The following is a 19337-nucleotide window of genomic DNA, read 5'->3' as shown; positions in this document are numbered from 1 at the left end:
CCCTTTAATGCTTCACACTTACAGATGAGTTGGCATTATTGGTAAAGAGAGAATTGGTAATACCTGAAAGCTGCAGAGACCAACTAGCACACATGTATTCATTTTTAGAGCTCAACTTTTGTTTTCTTTTTAACAGTGAATTAAAACTGGGGTAGACATTTTTCTGAAAAAGGCATCATCCGGCTTTCTTTTTGTTTTAAGAAAGTGCACATTATACTCATATTTGTCCATCAGATGCTGACATTATGTAGTAGTGCAATCTTCTACATATTGTCTTGCAGCCTCGGACAGAGAACACTCCCTCATCTTTGGGGAAATACTCTAAATCTCTGGCCACCCGGTCCGCCAAAGCCAGGTCTGGCCGCAGTCCTCTGGCTTTCATCTCAGCCATGACACACTGGATGACTTGTTGGTACTCCAGAGGCAGAAACGCGACAAAGAAGTCCACCAGGTTCTTGTCAATCAAACTTGAATGCCACAAGCCACCTGGAAGAGATTTAGAGATACTGCCGGTAGTGAAAAAGGTAGAAGAATAGAATCTATTTTTGTGTGGCAAAATAAGCTTACTCACCATAATTGGTGTTAAATACTGATACAGAGAGCAAAGTTTCCAGGTCTTTTAGCTCAATCTCTTCTCGATCTCATCCTCCTTTCCAGAAATCCAAAGCTGTCTGTGTAATGCTCGTCCCTCCAGCGTTACTAGGAGGAGGATTTAAGCAGGAAACAGAATTAGCCTGATTGCTACCAAATTTATATTTATCAAACATAAAACAATATATAATTATATCCTTAAAATGTTGCTGCTCATGTTTTATGCATTACAGGATTTTGCAACCCTGTTGATTTAATGGCATTTTGATGATGATAAAAAATAGTAGGGCATACAGTGAATAAAATAGATTGAAATAAAAACACCCAAAGTACAATATAATAGGACAAAAACAGGACAATAAACAACGGAAAAATGAAACTTTGGGCTGACATAAATAAAAGACTTTTAGTTTTAAGAAGTGATTTGAAAGTAATGGTATTATACAGCAACAGCAGCATTTTAATGCATTTCTGTAAAGTAATTATCAGAACACTAGAAATGAAGGTTAAAATATAGACTCTGATAGTGTAAACTGTGTTCTGTGGTGAATTGATGTTTGTGTTTCAGCCTCAGCACATCAAAGTTTGGGCAAACATATCTCAAATGCAGTAAAACAAAGAACATACGCAATCAGCAGAAACTATGCCCTGTTAATATTGTCACTATCATGTTTTTAATTTTTCTTGCCCAGATTGTCTCTTTGTGCTGTTCAATATAAAATTCTGATCTGTCAGATAAACGTGTTCATCTTTTCACCTGAGGAAGATGAACATAGCTTTCCGATAGGAAACACCATTCAGCTTGCTGTGGTACCCCAGGTATGGCTTTATGCTGTCAATCAAGCCAGGATGCATCTTGTACATCTCATCAAAGACGAACATGAAACATGCACAGTTGGTGACATTTTCTTTGATCTGCTGCTGCAACTGAGACTGAGGAGAAATTTAATTTAATTATAGCATATTTAATCATACCAAACATAACTACAATCACCACCTCGTGGTTGTTTTCACTGTAAACAATCCTTCAAATATGAATCTTTCTGCAGAGAAGCTACAGTTTCAAGGTGGGCACCCAAAATAAGTGTCACCAAATCAGTATTTGACCAGGTGTCTCTCCATTTGTTCCTGAGTTATGACGTTGAATGATGGCCAGAAAGGTGTTTCTGCAGAGCATTATGATGTCACACTGACGTTGATCTTTTGGATATAAAATATCATCACTTTATCATTTATCCTGTTCGACATCTGTGTGAAATTTTGTCATAATTAGAGTAGGAATTCTTGAGGAATGGCCAAAAACATGTTTTTTGAGGTCACAGTGACCTTGACATTTGACCGCTAAAATCTAATCAGTTCATTGTTGAGTTCAGACATGTTAGGATTTTACATACCTTGACATTCTTCGGCGGAAACTTCTGTCTTCTGAGGAAGGCGGAACTAAAGACATAATGAAAACCACTGAACTAATGCAGCTGATGCTTTTTGGTTGTTTGGTTTTTAGCACAAGCTGCTTTTCTAACACTGTATTAGTGCCTGGTTGCATCAAACACCTTTTCAGACACCACTGACAAAGCGTTTGGCTGTTTGTCATTTGTTCAAAACATCAGCCTGCGTGATCTGCTCACACCTAAACAGCAACTCTGTGCCTCGTGACTCACTGGTCACTGACAGCCCTGTTGGTAGTCCTACAGTGTTTAATATTTCCTGCTGGCCTATGATTAGTAAAATACAACACTTAGAAAAAAAGAAAAGAAAAAAAAAAGTCAAACAGTTCAAATTCCATAAATATTTATTACATATCAATGAACAGAATCGACTACTTTCACAGCAGTGGTCTACAGCACTTGTTTAAAATAATTGCTCAAATAATAATCATAATAATATTATTAATAATAATAATAATATAGTTCAGTTTCATTTGAGGCCACATTTGATACACAAACATTTACAAGTAGTACTTGGCATTAAAAACGATGGCGATACAATATTTTAAGACACTTGGTGTTTTTTTTGTTAATTTTCTTTCGTTTTGATATCACAGAGAGGTTCAGCAACAGTCTAAACAGTAAATATAGATTCAAATACAAAAAAAAAAAACAAACTAAAACAGTGAAAATGCCAAGGGGAGGTAGAAACAAAGAGTACTTGACAGAAATACAGGAGAAATAGGAACATCATAAGTGGGAGAAGCAGTGTCACAAACTGTAACTGCCAGACATTCCCCAGTCACCCACTCATTTGGAGTAATAAACACGAAAGAAGAGTACCTTTGTAAAAAAAAAATCCCCCCCATCCCGTTCTTCTTCTCCTTCCCTTTTTAGTTTTTCTGAGTTTTGTTATAGTGTTGGAGGGGTTCACACTGAGACAGGCAGGGAGGAGAACAGAGGAGGGGCGTGAGGGGAGAAGAGGAGGAGGAGGAGGAGGAGGAGGAGGCTCATGCAAGATCTGAAAGCTGCTGTGTTGTGAAACCACCACATCGAGGTGCTCTCATACCTACATTAGCATAGTCAAAACCACTGCTCCCAGTTTGTCACCCAACCTACCACTGGTTCCTTTTTTTTTAGTTTAACTGACTGTTTTGTGTTAATTATTCACTGTTTCATTTTAGATTCAACACTAACACTGACTCACAGGACTGATGTAACTTCCTCAGTGCTTAATACAAAGAAGAAGTATGTTTATACTCAAGAATTAAATTTCTGGAGGAATTGCAGTTTGCTCTCCGGCTGCTGAAAAGCTGACACTAAGTTCTACTGCTTCACATATGTCAGGGTGCTGAGCAGCATTGCTCTGAGAGCCAGAAGCTGAACTATATTGCTTGATGGATGGCTGAGAGCTAAACTGGATTCCTGGCTTAACGTTTTATGAAGGAGCAGCTGAACAGAGTTTGAAGAGTTGTAATAGTAGGGAATGAGAAAAGGGTGCAGCAAATAGTTTCAACAATGAAAGGTGTTGAAATGATTGTTTAAAGATTTATATAAGCTTAAGTGTATGGAGAAGGAGTTGTCTTAGATGGAATAAAGGTAAAACAGCTGATGTCTAGGAAGGAGATTAGTTTGTGTGTGTGCATGTGTCTGTGTCTATGACTATGCGTCCATGTGTTATTGCTGTTAGCACTAAAAGCTGTGTTGAACTGCCTTAAAGCCTTATGTGAGACAGAGCAGTAGTTCCCCAAATTTTCCCTTAATTGACCTAACTAAGTGACATACTTAATGGATATTTAATTTTATATTCAATGCATAAACATAACAGTACAGAACAACTGATAATCTGTACATTTAACTCAGACAGTGAATGCAATAACTGCAGGACATTTGTGTATTCAAGTTTCACTAAATTCCTATACAATTATCAGTCTGTATGATGTTATGATTTATTTTATTTTTTGTTTTCCTTCTCCCTGACACTTTGCTATTGTTCTATTAGCTCTTTGGTTGTTTTAATGGTGTACTTTTCTCATGCAGGATGTAGCTGTTAAGCAAATATAGAAGGCTCTGTGGATTATAACATGTGTTCAGGTCTTAACTGTGCCCTTATCCTGTCACCTTTTTTAATTTCACATTTTAAATGGTAATCTAAACCTTAAAAATAAAAATTTCATTGAGTTGACTCTACAGAAATGAATGAAATGCTAAGATATAGGCCTGTTGTACACATATAAATATTTTCCAGCACCTCTTTAAATCATGAAGGCCTCACAACCTCTCCCTGAAGCTTTGGCGACCCCTAGTGGGCATCAGGACCATTAAGAACCCACCAACTGTAGTTAACTGCTAGGGACTCCTGGGTGAGACTGGTCACCATCTAGGGATTCAAAAGGTGGGCAGGAAGCAATAAAAGGAGTTGAGATAGCAGGTTAAATGTTAAAATGTGTTTTTTAAACCCGTGTTTATCAGTAATAAAGCTCCCGTGACACTGCAGAGATTTTCCCACTGGACTAAAAATCCACTAACATCTGGCTTTTGTATTTAATGGGAAGACAATCAGCATTCATTCCTGGAAGAAATGACTCTGCAGTAGTCTTGGGTATTCATTGGTTCCAGCTCTGATCAGCTCAGATCAACAGTGACGATAATACGACACCTGGGTGGATGCGCTAATTTTTGCCCTTTTTCAGATGCGATGACAATGTGATCCACTGTATCTCTAGGCTCCATGCAGCTTTCTGCTGTTTACGAACCCTGTTTTCTGGCTCGTACTTTACACTAAACTTGACACACGTGCAATTAATGGTTGCCATGGTGATAGCAACTCAACCCTACTCTGCTTGTGATGGCAGCCACTCTGTGAGCACTCCTTCCATTAATTTGAATGTGGGGAAAATCCTGGTTTACACTTAATATTTTGGAACATATGTTGTACCAAATAAGCTGAACATTTTAAGGTTTAACTTCAGTTTTTGCACTGTGTTGAAGTAGTTTGGTGCCAGAAATGAGGAAGATACTACTGACTACTACTCAGCCTGTTAAAAAGGTTGCACAGTTTTTTCTGCAGTTCTAGTGGGAACTTTCTGTTTGGGCTTCAGACATATGTCTTCTGAGCCCTACAACTTCATGGAAATGCAATACTAAATCACTGGAGTATCCCTTTGAGATCACCCTGTTAGAGTTTGAAACAGGACTGATTTCTAATTTACATAATAATAATGAAAGTCAGGATGTCAGGGACAAAATAGAACAAATGGGAATAAAGTGTTCCTTGTCAAGTTAGAACAGTCAGTGAATGTTTGCTTATGACTGCAAATAACTGCTGTCAGGCTCTGACCTAATACCCGCGAGTTAACTGATCAGTAAATTAAACTATGTGCAGGTGTGTTGGCCTTCAAGACATGTATACCTGTTTATCAGTGAACACATGGGATGGTATGGGAATTAAAGAAAATTGGAGTGTCACCAGCGTCCCGTAAATTGGCCCATAATTCATGGCTTCGCCTTGCACCTGGGGTCCCAGCTGTAAATCAGAGTTTTACTGGACATCCGGAGTAGACACCAGCAAGGCTTCTGTGCTCGCTGCTGAATGCCTAATAGGGTTATTTCTTTTATAGTGTTTCCCCTTTTTTATGCTTTTCACTTTTAGTTAGTTTTCATGGATAGTTATTTTCTTCTTCTTTAATTTTACTTATGTCTTGGTGTTAATTTTAGTTGAGCAAATACAGCAATTTCCTTAAAGGCACAACTATCTAAATTCAGAGTATGTTTTCTGTGTGTCATTCAAATGGTTTATTGTGTAATGTAAACAATATACTTTTTATGTCTACATTAATGATTAAATATTGAAGACCACTTAAAATTCATCACCTTTTTGCTCCTTCCACTTAGAGTAAAGATCAAATATTTAAAATATGTCACACTTCACAGCCAAGTTAGTTTTAGCTTTTTACGTTATGACAAAATTCTGCTTTTATCATTTCAGTTTATGACAATATACTTTATTTTATAAATATTTTTTGTCTTAAATTGATTGTTTTGTCTTAATTCCTTTGCTATACTATTGACCCTCAGGCCATCACACATGACAGTCTAGTAAAACATCCACACTTCTTCTGTTGTCTCAGGTTGTGGTTTGCTTTATGCTGCTATGTTTGGTATGATGTCGCAGACCTTGTGGTTTCCAAAGAAGCTTTTTTAAGTCACAATACATGCAGCAAAGGCAGGTCATGCAGATTTAAGGACGTCTCATTCTTATAGGGTAAAATGTTGAGTGCATGTGGCTCTGAGGGTGCCTCCAGTAAGTGAATTTATCCAACTTAATGGAGCTGTGGGGGTCACCATAGTAATCAAATGTGGACTACAATCATGGCTGCTACTGTCAGACACCAGAATACGGTGGCTGTTAGAGGTGTAGTTCAGTGGAGGATGCTGGGAAATGGCACTTGTGGGAGACTTTGCCTCCAGCCCTGTCTACCTGTATACTGTGAATAAGGAGAAGAACAAGGACTAATATGTGCAGAGAGAATAAAACATCATCTTTTACTAAATATGGGAATAAAATGGATTTTTTATAATATATCTATAAATATGCATCACAGGCATGACAGGCATGCACACCTGCCACTGTGTATGCATTTTTATGTATAAACAGATGTACACATACATATGCATACCATACAACATTTGAAAGTGGATCGGAAATAATCACATAATATACAACACATATTTAAGCTTTAGCAACTTCAGAGGGCATTGTGAACGCAGAGATTTTTATCGTGCCTTGGTGCGCAGATTTACATTCAGTTTGTGGTTTGGGATCAAACCGTTAACATTATCTCAAGGCTGTTGCAGAACTCTGAATAAACCACGGCATCGTACACAACCTCACCGCCTCTTTGGGTTATTTGCTGCGGGGCAACACAAACACCCAACACACAGGGGCTGAGGGACTGCTCGCGAAAAACACGCACACAGACACGTCTTTTCACTCCCACTGCACCCATCTTGTCGGATAAATGGGGAGACCCAAGATACAGGGATAAAAACAACAACAAAAAAGAATGCAACAAACAACAAATTAAAAGCAAACCAACCAAAACAATAAAATAACGGTGACAGTACGGGAGTGAGCGGGCAGAGAAGTGCACGGTGGGATTGTCTTCACTTTAGGTCCAGGACATCTTCTTCGAAGGATGTGGAGAGGGCGAAGGCGCTGGCGAGAGGCGGGCTCTCTGCTTGCAGCACCACCTTCTCTGGCTCGGGCTCCGAACTGGACGAACAATGCAGCTGGACATCCAGGTCTGCTTCAAGAGACTCTGAGGCTAACCTGTTGTGCACAGAAACACATGGCTCAAGTCTGTGTCACATCAGGAAACTGTTAAATGTACAATGCTGCTGTTGTTGAATGTGTCACCTGTCACTGTTTGTTGACGTCAGTGGCCGTGCTTTGGGGTCTTCCTCTGTGTTCTTCTTGCTCATTTTCCTCTGTTTGACTGTTCCACTGTCTGACTTCCCACTTGGTTCCTCCGTCAAGCCTTCACCGGTATGAGGTAACAGAGAATGTACGATTTAGAGGAATAGTTTTGGAAACACGCCTATTGTCTTTCTTGACAAAAGTCAGATAAGAAGATTAATACCAGTCTCATATCTGTCTCTTTAGTATAAGGCCACAGCTAGCAGCTAGTTAGCTTAGCTTAGCATTAAGACTGGAAGTAGATATAACAAGGTGGTCTGGCTCTTTATGAACGTACCAAAATCTCCCGACCAGCACCTCTAAAACTCAATAATTAACACATTATATCTCATTTGTTTAATCCATTAAAACAAAACAAAAAAAACAGCAATTTGTGGCCAAGTGTAAATAACATGTTAATTAGTGAGCTTTAGAGGTACTGATGGATTTTGTAACCTTTAGGACCATGGCATACAAAGCTGATAGTTGGCCGTCGGTCAATGTTGGGTTGTCCATGAGCGTCTGCCGCCCTAGTCTTTGCAATGTGTTGTGCACCATTGGCCGTCATGGCCCTTGTCTGCTTTTTTATTTTGCCGATTTGGCAACGGATAGCCCATTGGTGTTTGAAATCACTTCGTGCACGTAAAGAGAAATGAAGAAATTAAGCAAATGACTAAAGTCAAGAGGGCCTGAGATCGAAACAAACTCAAGATTATTATTTTCAGATTCTCAATTGTTTGTTATTGTTCGTTAATGCGTGGTAAATATGCTTTGTTCTTTCAACATCCGATTGTGCTGTTAATGTTAACTGGCTAACTAGCATCATGACAGTCTTCCGGTTTCCCTTTTCGAATATCGAATACAGACTACCGCTGTCTGCTGGTATGGAGAATTATTTCCTCTCACACACGCAGAACGTATGGGTCCATGTCATTGGTTCGACAGCCCATTAGTCCGACTGTCCGCGGTGCTGAACGGCTTGCAGCGGGCGTATGGTGCGCCGCGACCGACTTGAGGCGGAGCAGGCTCATGGTTTATGTGTTTGTCACTTTCTTTTTCATTTTAACCCACACCATGATCCTTTCCTGACCCTAACCAAGTGGTTTTTGTGCCTAAACCTAACCAGACCTTAACCACAGGGCATCATGATGATTTCGGAACGGACTTAGGAACAATGGGATGTCGAACCAATGGGCAGTTCCCGAACGTATGTGGTGGTTGGCTGCTGGCTGTAGCCTTTGGGGTGTGTTCATGTGCAACTTAGCAGAGACAAAGGCGATGTGAGTCGACGGAACAGTTGGCTTTTGTCACGGCTAGTTCCTTGACGTCCATATTGTGTGTCTGGGCCTTTAGGCAGAGCCAGGCTAGCTGTTTCCTTCTGATTCCAGTCTTTATGCTAAGCTAAGCTAACCTGCTGCTAGCTATAGCTTCATATTTAGCCTACAGAAATGACAAGGTATTAATCTTTTAGGTTAACTCTCACCAAGAAAGCTATTACGTATAGTCCAGAAAATGTCAAACTATTCCTTTAACTTTAGAGAGGCTACTTGATCCAGTAGACATCCAGAACTTGAACTAAGGGCTTAACTCATATTTCAACATATTGGCTGCTAGCTGTAGCTTCATATTTAGCACACAGAAACAAAGTACGTTATTGATCTTCTCATCTAACTCAAGAAAGCTACTGAGCACATTCCCCAAGATGTCATACTGTTGCTTTAATACATTACATAAGGTGAATTTGTAATTTGGCGTTTACCCAGCAGCTCCTTCCGTGTGCGGCTGGCTATCTCTTTGATCTCCATGCGTGACAGCGAAAGCGAGTGTGTGGCAGAGATGAGGGGAGTCGGGGGTACCATGGTGGGGGCCGGCGTCGTCAGCACCTTGTTAACCAGAGGGGACTTGAGTGGTCTTTCTATGCTGCGTCCCACCAAGTTACACAGAGGGATCTTGAATATGTGCTTGCATGACGATTCACCTGTGAAGTACAAAATCCCAAAGGAGAGAAGGATGGAGAGGAGAGCAAGTGGGTAAAGTCAGAAAGCCGGAAGGAGGCAGGTGACATGAGAAGACATGAAACGAGAGATAAAAAGAGCAAAAGATGGGAATAGAGTGTTGGAAAGAGACACATATAAAGGGTGAGGAATGTGTGGCAGCTAATGAGAAATGCATGAAAACTCCTGGCCTGAAGCACTAAAGTGTCTTTGCATGTTTGAGCTCATTAGCTACAGAAATATCTATTTAAAACATATCCTTTTAGAGTGTCCATGCACCCTCTGAACATTTTGTCATTGCAATTTTTTATTTACTCTTTGCCAAAATGACATTATTGTTGCAATATGATGCAGTTGGTAGTAGTGACTATTTTCTGCCCAGAGTTAGATGAGAAGATGGATACCACTCTCACTGTTGTCCGGTAGAGAGGTGCATTAATACTTCTGTCCATGCACCTGGTATTTATCTGTCAGAAAACATTTGCTTACCTAGCTAATGTTTATAGGCATGAACTAGGGCTAGCTGTTTCCTTCTGCTCCTTTATGCTAAGCTAACTACTTTTCTGAAGGGACAGTTCACCCCAAAATCAAAATACATATTTTCCTCTTACCAGGAGTGCTGTTTATCAGTCTAGAGTGTTAAGTGTGACTTGCTGATTATTTGAGATATCTGCTGTAGAGATGTCTGCCTTCTCTCCAACATAAGGGTACTAAATGGCACTCAGCTTGTGGTGCTCAGAGCAGCAAAAAAAATATATTTGAAGAACTCTAAAGCCATGTCTGTTTCCAGAAATCATGACACGATTACACAAGATAATCCACAGACCTTACTGTGAGCAGTTTAATGCAGGAACTATTTTCTGTCTGCCGAACTACACCCGCCAACTGCATCATTGTGCAGAAGGAAGCGTGCATCTACTGCTAGCACACTGACACTGTTCTGTCACAAGTACGAACCTCTCACCCATGAGTACCACGCTTTCTTCTGCGTGGTGATTCGGTTGGTGGGTGTAGTTCGGTAGAAAGAAAATAGTTCCTACATGAATATGCTCACAACAAGGGCTGTGGATTATCTTGAGTAACTGGGTCATGATTTCTGGAGAGAGTCATTGCTGTAGAGTTTTTCAGATGTATGATTTTGGCACTTTGAGCAACACAAGCCAAGTACCATCTGGTTCCATTATATTGGAGAGAAGGCAGACATCTCTACGGCTGATATCTCCAACACCCAGCAACTGACACCAAAACCATCTAGATTAATAACTAGATTAATGACTAGCACTACAGGTAATAGGAAAAATATGTATATTTAATTTTGGGGTGAACTGCCCCTTTAAATATCTTTACCAGAAAGACATGAGAGTTGTTAGGTAATCCCTTGCAAGAAAAGAAAATGGCATATTTCCCAAAATGTCAAACTGTGGATTTTAAACACCCCCTTGCCCCTTGGCGTTGCATTCAAGGACCCTCTAATATTCGGCTCACTAAAGCATTGCTCCCATGTGCTGTGCTGACGGAAAACCAAACCCACAACACAAACAGCAAACAGATATTTTTGAAAGCATAATGTAAACTGGTCATTTTATGTGTTTAATAAGAGTCCTTGAATGCACCATTAGAGACGGTAATCAAAACAGAGAGTGACTGCAACAGCACAAATAAATAAATAAATAAACAAATAAACAAAAGTGTTTATTGTGATGGACAACTAACCTCAAGCAAGTTTCAAGTCTCTGCAAGCCACGTTCATAGCTCAGTAAAAGTAATGGTAAACAATGGCCGCCTAGAATGTAAGGGATCAATCTAAAAATTAACATATGCATAATAACTTTTTTTGTGACTTCGAGTCTGGAGGTTGACGAGCTGATACAATAGAGCCAAACCTCCATTTTCAAATGAAGACACTCAAAAGTGATTAATAGTCCTATTTACTGAAACAGCATGTGATCTTAAAATTAATCATCCTTACCGCAGAGAGCTAATGTGATATAACTGTTCACTTGTAGCCATTTATAGCAGACCATCCATTATTCAGCCGAGACTATAAACGCTTAAAGTCTGTTTGGGACACAGTAAATGGATGTTTGGAGTTTTTCAAATGGCACAATCTGCAGCGTGCCAAACCTGCAGTGCCCGATTGTGCCATCAGGGAGCAGTATTGCAGTTCGGCAGCCTCGCTCTGCTCCACCGAGGCAGGCTGATGGAAACATGGATGAGACTGAATCAATGTGGTGAGGCTACGGCGCACAAAGAGGACTGTCTCATCTGAAATGTCAGCGGGTGAGAGGTGAGCAAAGAGCCACGGAGAAAAATAGAGGGTCACTGCTGATGTTTGACAGGTACACCGTGTTAGTGTTGTCACAGATCTTCTCTCCTGTACCTGCGCTGTCACACAGCAGAAATGGCAATAAACCAAAATGCAGGGAAAGCATGCAGTTATTTGGAATATATAGTCACAGAGATCGATATATTCCACGTGCGTTTCTGGACCAGGGGAAGTGTCACACTGCATCACACTGGCGAATTAATTAAATATGAATATTGGGGTTGTTTTCAGCACTAATTGAAGTCGAATCCTCCACAGCGGAGAGATGTTTCGCTGCAGGTCTTTGGCGCATGTTGGAGCCAGTGGATCGAGGTGGCGGCTAGCAGCCACATCAGTAACAGCATCTTGTTCACATTACTGATGCGATTACATCAGATGAAACCCTCCCCAAGGAGCAGATACGGCAGGCGCACAGGCAGTTAGAAGATGGGATTTTTGTCAGCACCTCTTCCACCTCTCTCCCTTTTCTTCAGCCTACGCCCCCCCCCCCCCCCCCCCCCCTTAGATTGTGACACCGCTGTTTGGACTACCACTTTGGATCGAAGAGAGGGCTGACAAAAGTCTCCATGGCGACAGTGCAATCTGTAAATCATGCTGCGGCAGACGTGTCTTCTCCTTCCCTCTTTCCCTTTTCTCCCTCCTTCTCTCCCAACCTCCTGCTTGTACACAACCCCTCCCTTTTCTCCCGCACTCATGCATACCTTATCTGCATCTCCCCCCCTCAGTAATTTTAAAACCCACCGCTTTGATCGGCGTTATCTCCTCTGCCTCACTTTTTTTGTACTTTGCACTCTATCACCTCTTCTACCCTCTCACTCTGCCCTCGCACTAATGCTTTAATTAGTTAAAACAGAAAAGGGGGGTGGGGGGGATGGGGAAGACATAATGTTCACTTAACATTCAACCAACGTTCAAGTCAACATGCCGCCTTGGAGCAGACAGGGTGGTACACTCTGGGAGCATGTGCATGTTAGTGGGGCAGCATTATGAGCATTATTGTCATGAGCTGAGGACGAGTTGTGGGAAAATCCTGCAGTACCTTCGGCGTCCTTAGACATGTACAGGGAAAGCTTGGTACCATAGGGGATCCGTATAGAATCTGAACCAGGGATGAAGAAAAGGGTTACACAAACTGAACACACACAGTACTGTAACATACATTTCAACACACACACACACACACACACACACACACACACAGTAGGATTCTGTTAGGTGTACGACTCCCAGTGATGCAGAGTCATATGCATAACCAGCTAAAACAGGAAAGAAAATGATAATCCCTTTGAGAGAAATGATTACCCGAACCAGCCCCAAAAAGCATAAAGCTCTTCCTCGGCTAATTGCAGCAGCAACAGCCGAACCGTCCTCCTTGTTAGCCTTAATGGGACCTGTAAATACCCGCTCCCATCAGGAAAGCAGAGAAGGACTGCCTTGATGGCGCACACAACCAGGACATTTTAATAATTGTTTTCTTCAAGCCTCGTCCTTCCCTGCAGCCGTCAGAATTACATGGATGCATCTGAGGATGACTTTGTGCCCCTTTCAATAGCTACAAAGTCTAATGGACAACGAGAAGTTGACATTGCCTTGAAACATCACATCAGTCTGTTGTGCTCATGGCGAATGACAAACCTGTATGTCATTAACGACAGCTGCATATTACAAATATGCTCCATTCTGAGGCAGTTGTATCAGTCTGGAAGAGGTCAGCCATGGGGGAGAGGGGAGACTCCGAATGGTCAAATACACAATAAAAGATGGAGGTGGGAGGGAGGGGCTCTTATTGATCCTCAATCATCCTTGAAAGCCTTCTCTGCCTCTGAGGACACTTATTGTGTGCCATGAATAGCGGTGGTGGTGGGAGGTATGTGGGTGATTAGTCTGTTCCTCTTTGTGATTTGTGGTTTTTAAGAATTGAAAGGATCATAGCGATGCATTTGAATGTTTCAGCCCTTTAACTACAAAGTAATTTTCCATAACTGACAACAATTTTTATATTGAAGCCACAGGTTTCCATTCCTTTAAAGACATGGTATGTAACTTTTTCACATTAAAATGTCTAAAAACAACTGACAGACCAGTGTTAAGCTATCTAATTTGTTAAGTTGTGTACTTATATTATCCCAAATGTTTCCAACAATGTACAAGCCCAGAGAAATCTGTAATTTTTAATCAAGTACATGGTCCATGTGATTTGGTTGCTGTCACGTCTGCTATGCACATGCGTCAGGGTTGTGGTTGTTTGCCAGCAGTTTTAAGCCACATTTAAGATGCACTTTCTGGATCCTGGTCATTTTTAACTATATATTTCAACCAAATAAAGGTTTTTTGATTTAGATGTCTGGATCTTAAGTTATCAGAGAAACAAGCTGCGCAAACATTAGTGACAACTTGGTTCCAACCCCTGCTGCACCAAACACCTTTGGAGAAACACTGATTTTTAAGGTGAAAGTGCTTTATTCAGTAATTTTACTGGTTTAAATTACCTGGTCCGTTTGTTTTGGAGAGAAACAGACCTCTACGGATAATTCGGCTACTGGTAAAAACCTCTTAAATGTCTGTGTCTCAAGTTATCAGAAAAAAAGGGTATCATACATTAGCAGGAGCTGGGCTAGACAAGCTGAACAGTGTCAGAGAAACACAGACTTCTAATGTGAAACTGCTTTATTCCGTGTTTTTACTGATTAAAATCACCTGGTCTGGTTTATTTTGGAGAGGAGGAGACGTGAGGATAATTTGGCTCCTGGTAAAAACCTGTTGAACAATACACACTGAAGGAATCTCAACTAGGAGAAACTGACTGAAACAATGACATTGCTCTTTTGTTATTGTTTTGACTGACATACCCCTAGCAGCAGAAAATTACATATTGCAGGTTTAACTATTGTGTAAAAAAAAAAAAAAAAAAATCAATTTGCAAGCGTCACGTAAATGACCACTGTAGATATTTTGTTGTCTTGATGTTTCTCATGTTATCACTGCATTTAAATTAGACTGTTTTGAAAACTGGTGTGCTCAAGGATGCTCCAAAATCCAAAAGAGCTGGCTGTTCTATATTTTTCTTGTTATCAACAAATCCCATAAAAAGACTAAAACCAACAAGGAATTCATCCTAATAACAAACTAACAAGTACTGCCTGTATATTCAAAGCCTGATTTATCTTATTCCCCTGTGCCACAGAGCTCCATTGTTTTCCATAACTATTATTAACACACTGTTGCTTTGGGTGACATGTTTCTTCATTACAATGAACACGGCTGCTGTTGTTTATTTTGAGTCAATACCACTGACACCCTCCTGGTGCTGTAAATGCAGAGTAAAGTGCAAATTGCATAATATTCCGCTGCTGAAAATAGTCCCCAACAATCACATTTTACTGCTGTTTGAAAAATGTTTGGTAGAAACTACACTGCCCATCTGTTTCAGGAAAAAAAATCGTATTCTTAAGCTTTACATCCTCAGTAAGGAACCAATGAAAGAGCAGATAAGGTGCAAAAATATGAACCATCACATCCTGGTTTTTGGTCTTTCAATGGGATTTCTGACATCAAGAAATATATAAAATAACACCAGCCACATTCTTTAAAGAGGCAACAGACAGCATCTTTTCCTAAATATATCATTATGAAAATAATGTGGGTTGCACAGGGTAGTGGCCACAGTAAAATCAGACTATCAGCATTTACATAGGTTACTTAGTGGCTTTGCAATCTTGGCAAGCTTCTGCCACCGGTGCCGAAATTTCGCGGAAAAAAATCGGCTTTACGGCAGGAAATGCGTCATGTATTACGAAATTGGTTGGTCAGCCAATCAGGGACCGGAGCGAGTCCTTATGAGGAGTTGGGCATGAGATAGTTGAGTCACGAGCACAATGGTAGACAGACAAAGTTTGGAGACAAGTGAAAAACGGCCTAGAAAAAGAAAACGAGCCCCTCTGTCTGAGGAGGCAAAGAAGAGCAAAAAGGAGAGTGATAAAAGAAGAGGAAAAACAAGAGTAAACCTCAGTCAGGCGTTCAAGAGATGGAGGGAGTTCTGTGACCAAAGAGGCTTCAGAACCAATGTCCAGCTAGCTTTCTTTCTAATGGATCAGTAAGTAACACGGCTAAATGTTAGCTAGACCAGAGAGTACTGTACTGTACTGGCTGCTAGTTAATTCCTAGCTGGCCAGCATCGCAAATCGCCGCAACTAGGGACCGCATAGCGAGTGTTGGTCGGCTGACATCCTCATTGCCATTCTACGGCAGCCCTCGGACAGTTCCTTCCTTCTGTTCTCTTCTCACGGAGGCAGCTATCGACGGACATCGCCCAGCTAAGTTACGCCCAGCTAAGTGAACACTGAACTTTGTTTCCCATTCAATTTGAACTCCAACAGGCTGCATCGTTTCCATACAGTACCGTTTATTCTAGAATCGGGACTGTTTACGTGTGCATATTGGTATAATTCCACTGTGTCTACTGTTGTTTGTACTGATACTGTACATATTGGTATCATTTACAGCTGTTTGTACGGGTACTGTGCATTCTGGTATAATTATTTGCATTACTATTTGTTTTTTCTTCAGATAAATCTGATAATTGTTGCTTATTTTTTATGAACATTTAATGTCATAGAGAAAAACTTATACTTTTAAACAGTAGGGATTTTAAACCAGGTTGTTTGGGACTTTAAAATTGCCGCAAGTTGATTCTCATATTGTACTGAAATAAACTGAAGCAAATGGAAAATGGTCAGCTACTACATAATGTTAAGTTAACAAGATTTGTAGTTAATGGGCTAAAATATTCCAAATTATCAGTAGGGTTATATAAGTTATCGTAAAAAAAAGGAAGCTACACAAAGAAAACTTTGTGAAGATCTGGATCTTTCCCAGCATCACACTGATTAGTGCCAACAATGAGGACATTTTGTCATAAAACTAAATTATGTCAGAATGTACAGTGAGAAAATATGAGGTAATAATGATGCAATTAAACATGTTGCCCCAGAAAATGACACATGATTTGACCATGAGAAAGTAAGAACTCTGGAGGAGAAAGGCTGCGGCTGCAATGAACCATTCTGCTGAGACAAGTTTATGGAAATGGATCTGCTCAGGGCAGCATCCAGACTCAAACAGGTCTGCAGGCAAAGTTGACATTTGAAAACCTTTTAATACCGAAGCACTACTATCAACATCCTCTGGTTATTTTGCTATGCGGGGCTTACCATCACCGAGTGGCGAAGGGAACACGGGCATCTCGTAGCCGGTGGGCGTCTGCGGGGAACTCTGGGAGCTGGTGTCTCTTGAACTGCAGTTGGAGGCTGAGCTCACCGGAGCCGACGAAACAAAATAGATGTCTGACTGTGGGTGGAAAAACGGGAGGACACAGAGAGGGAATGAGGTCAGTAAAGAGACGTGGCGAACATGTGAGGATACCGAGAAATATTAAGAAGACAAGAAGGACAGAGGCAGAAGGTGAATCATGGAAAGAAACAAAGAAAAAACAGAGATCTAATGAGGATAGAAGTGTTGTTATATGACAGGTGCAATGTGGTCTTTTAAAACTTATCTTTGTGTATGAATTATGAGTGTATTATTGATTTCTAACCATGCAGATTGCCAGCCATATTTCCCACCAGGGTAATAACAATTGATTTAAATGAGAAAGCTGAGACAGCTACTTCTATAACGCAGAGCAGAGCGAGGCCGTCTAACACCGACCCTCACAAGCTAAAAGGCCTCTTGCTTTAGTGAAAAAAAAGTTTGTTGTAGGTACACCCATGATGCATTTCTACTACCTAATCACCTTACTTACATATATTTGAAATATAAATAAAAAAAATACATCTACAAAGCTGCAGTGCACATTGCTGATTAAAGCAGGGCATGGACACTGTGTTCACTTTCAATTATACTGACCCGTGAAGCAGCCAACTGTAGCTCTGGGACCACTGCTGTGTACACAAGGTTGCCATTGACCACCAGTCGGATCTCAATGGAGTCCGTTGTGAATGCCAGGATGTAAGGGAATGCACAAACTGCAAAGACAACATGAGCATTGATCAAACCAGCTTCAAATGATCAACAGGGGGTGAGAGACCCCCCCCCCCCCCCTCCATTACTTCACAAAGTTTCACTGGAAAAACAAGAAATTATTATTATTTTTTTTAATTGGCTCAACTGCCCAACTCCCGCAATACGAGACATTTAATACTTTCACTCAGAATGGCATTTTGAAATGCCATCATTAGCCGATGATATATGCAGAAAAATGAGAGACACAACAATCGAGCTGAGCATCTCTCTTAGGAGCTCCGGTCGCTTTCCCTCTCCTCTGTATAAACGTAGAACAAGGTGAAAGTGAACTGCGGCACAGCGTGGGCACCAGTGTTGATAAGTAAAATAAAATTCTGTGAAGCCCTCAAACAATCAGCAGACACAGAGCAACATTAGCATTCATTTAGAGTTGTGATGAGTGTAAGTCCCATATTCATTTTGTTATTAGCTCTGCTTGGTCTCCACTAACTCCTGAGGACAATATCTGACTCTTTAGCTGCTCAGTGCTCCACTATGCTCACCAGCTAGTTGCTAACTTTGTCTGTCTGTAGTTTGGTGCTGAGCAGCTGGTGTATAGTGGCTTAATCAGCTTTTTATCTGCAGAAAACAGCTTGAAATATGGTGGGTTTGTCACTTAAAGTGACAACTTTCACATTACACATATTTCTAGTTCATTTTTAATAAAAACATTGATTAGAGTAGCTTAAAGGAACAGTTCACCCCCAAATCAAAAACATATTTCTCTGACCTGTAGTGCTTTTTATCAGTCCAGATTGTTTTGGTGTGAGTTGCAGAGTGTTGGAGATATCAGCCGTCGAGACATCTACCTTATCTCCACTACAATTAAATTACGTACAGTACAGGCCAAAAGTTTGGACACACCTTCTCATTCAATGCGTTTTCTTTATTTTCATGACTATTTACATTGTAGATTCTCACTGAAGGCATCAAAACTATGAATGAACACATGTGGAGTTATGTACTTAACAAAAAAAGGTGAAATAACTGAAAACATGTTTTATATTCTAGTTTCTTCAAAATAGCCACCCTTTGCTCTGATTACTGCTTTGCACACTCTTGGCATTCTCTCCATGAGCTTCAAGAGGTAGTCACCTGAAATGGTTTCCACTTCACAGGTGTGCCTTATCAGGGTTAATTAGTGGAATTTCTTGCTTTATCAATGGGGTTGGGACCATCAGTTGCGTTGTGCAGAAGTCAGGTTAATACACAGCCGACAGCCCTATTGGACAACTATTAAAATTCATATTATGGCAAGAACCAATCAGCTAACTAAAGAAAAAGGAGTGGCCATCATTACTTTAAGAAATGAAGGTCAGTCAGTCCGGAAAATTGCAAAAACTTTAAATGTGTCCCCAAGTGGAGTCGCAAAAACCATCAAGCGCTACAACGAAACTGGCACACATGAGGACCGACCCAGGAAAGGAAGACCAAGAGTCACCTCTGCTTCTGAGGATAAGTTCATCCGAGTCACCAGCCTC

General features: G+C 40.7%; 1 protein-coding gene and 1 pseudogene across 6 annotated transcripts in view; both read right to left on the bottom strand.

Moving 5' to 3' along the window:
- Positions 1-158: 158 nt before the first annotated feature.
- Positions 159-5517, bottom strand: LOC117269921 (torsin-1B-like; annotated as a pseudogene). Its single transcript, XR_013488178.1, has 4 exons — positions 5488-5517; positions 1349-1524; positions 572-699; positions 159-486 (listed from the first exon to the last, which is right to left on the bottom strand). The product of XR_013488178.1 is annotated as a torsin-1B-like (transcript).
- Positions 5518-5712: 195 nt separating this feature from the next.
- The window catches only part of garnl3 (GTPase activating Rap/RanGAP domain like 3), a 103193-nt gene continuing 89568 nt past the window's right edge, over positions 5713-19337 (bottom strand). For 3 of the 5 annotated variants that reach the window (XM_033646030.2, XM_033646031.2, XM_033646032.2), the window contains exons 26-31: positions 17701-17819; positions 17007-17142; positions 12836-12895; positions 9236-9454; positions 7438-7558; positions 6539-7350 (exon numbers count right to left, since the gene is read on the bottom strand). In XM_033646030.2, the coding sequence (XP_033501921.1) occupies positions 7185-7350; positions 7438-7558; positions 9236-9454; positions 12836-12895; positions 17007-17142; positions 17701-17819 (821 nt within the window). In that variant the 3' untranslated portion in view covers positions 6539-7184. Of the gene's footprint in view, positions 7351-7437; positions 7559-9235; positions 9455-12835; positions 12896-17006; positions 17143-17700; positions 17820-19337 lie in introns of all 5 variants that reach the window. The other 2 variants (XM_033646034.2, XM_033646033.2) reach the window with 2 other exon arrangements.

The sequence above is a fragment of the Epinephelus lanceolatus genome, chromosome 19 (genome assembly GCF_041903045.1).
Source record: "Epinephelus lanceolatus isolate andai-2023 chromosome 19, ASM4190304v1, whole genome shotgun sequence".
NCBI lineage: Eukaryota > Metazoa > Chordata > Actinopteri > Perciformes > Serranidae > Epinephelus > Epinephelus lanceolatus.
This window is presented reverse-complemented; position numbering and strand designations above follow the sequence as displayed.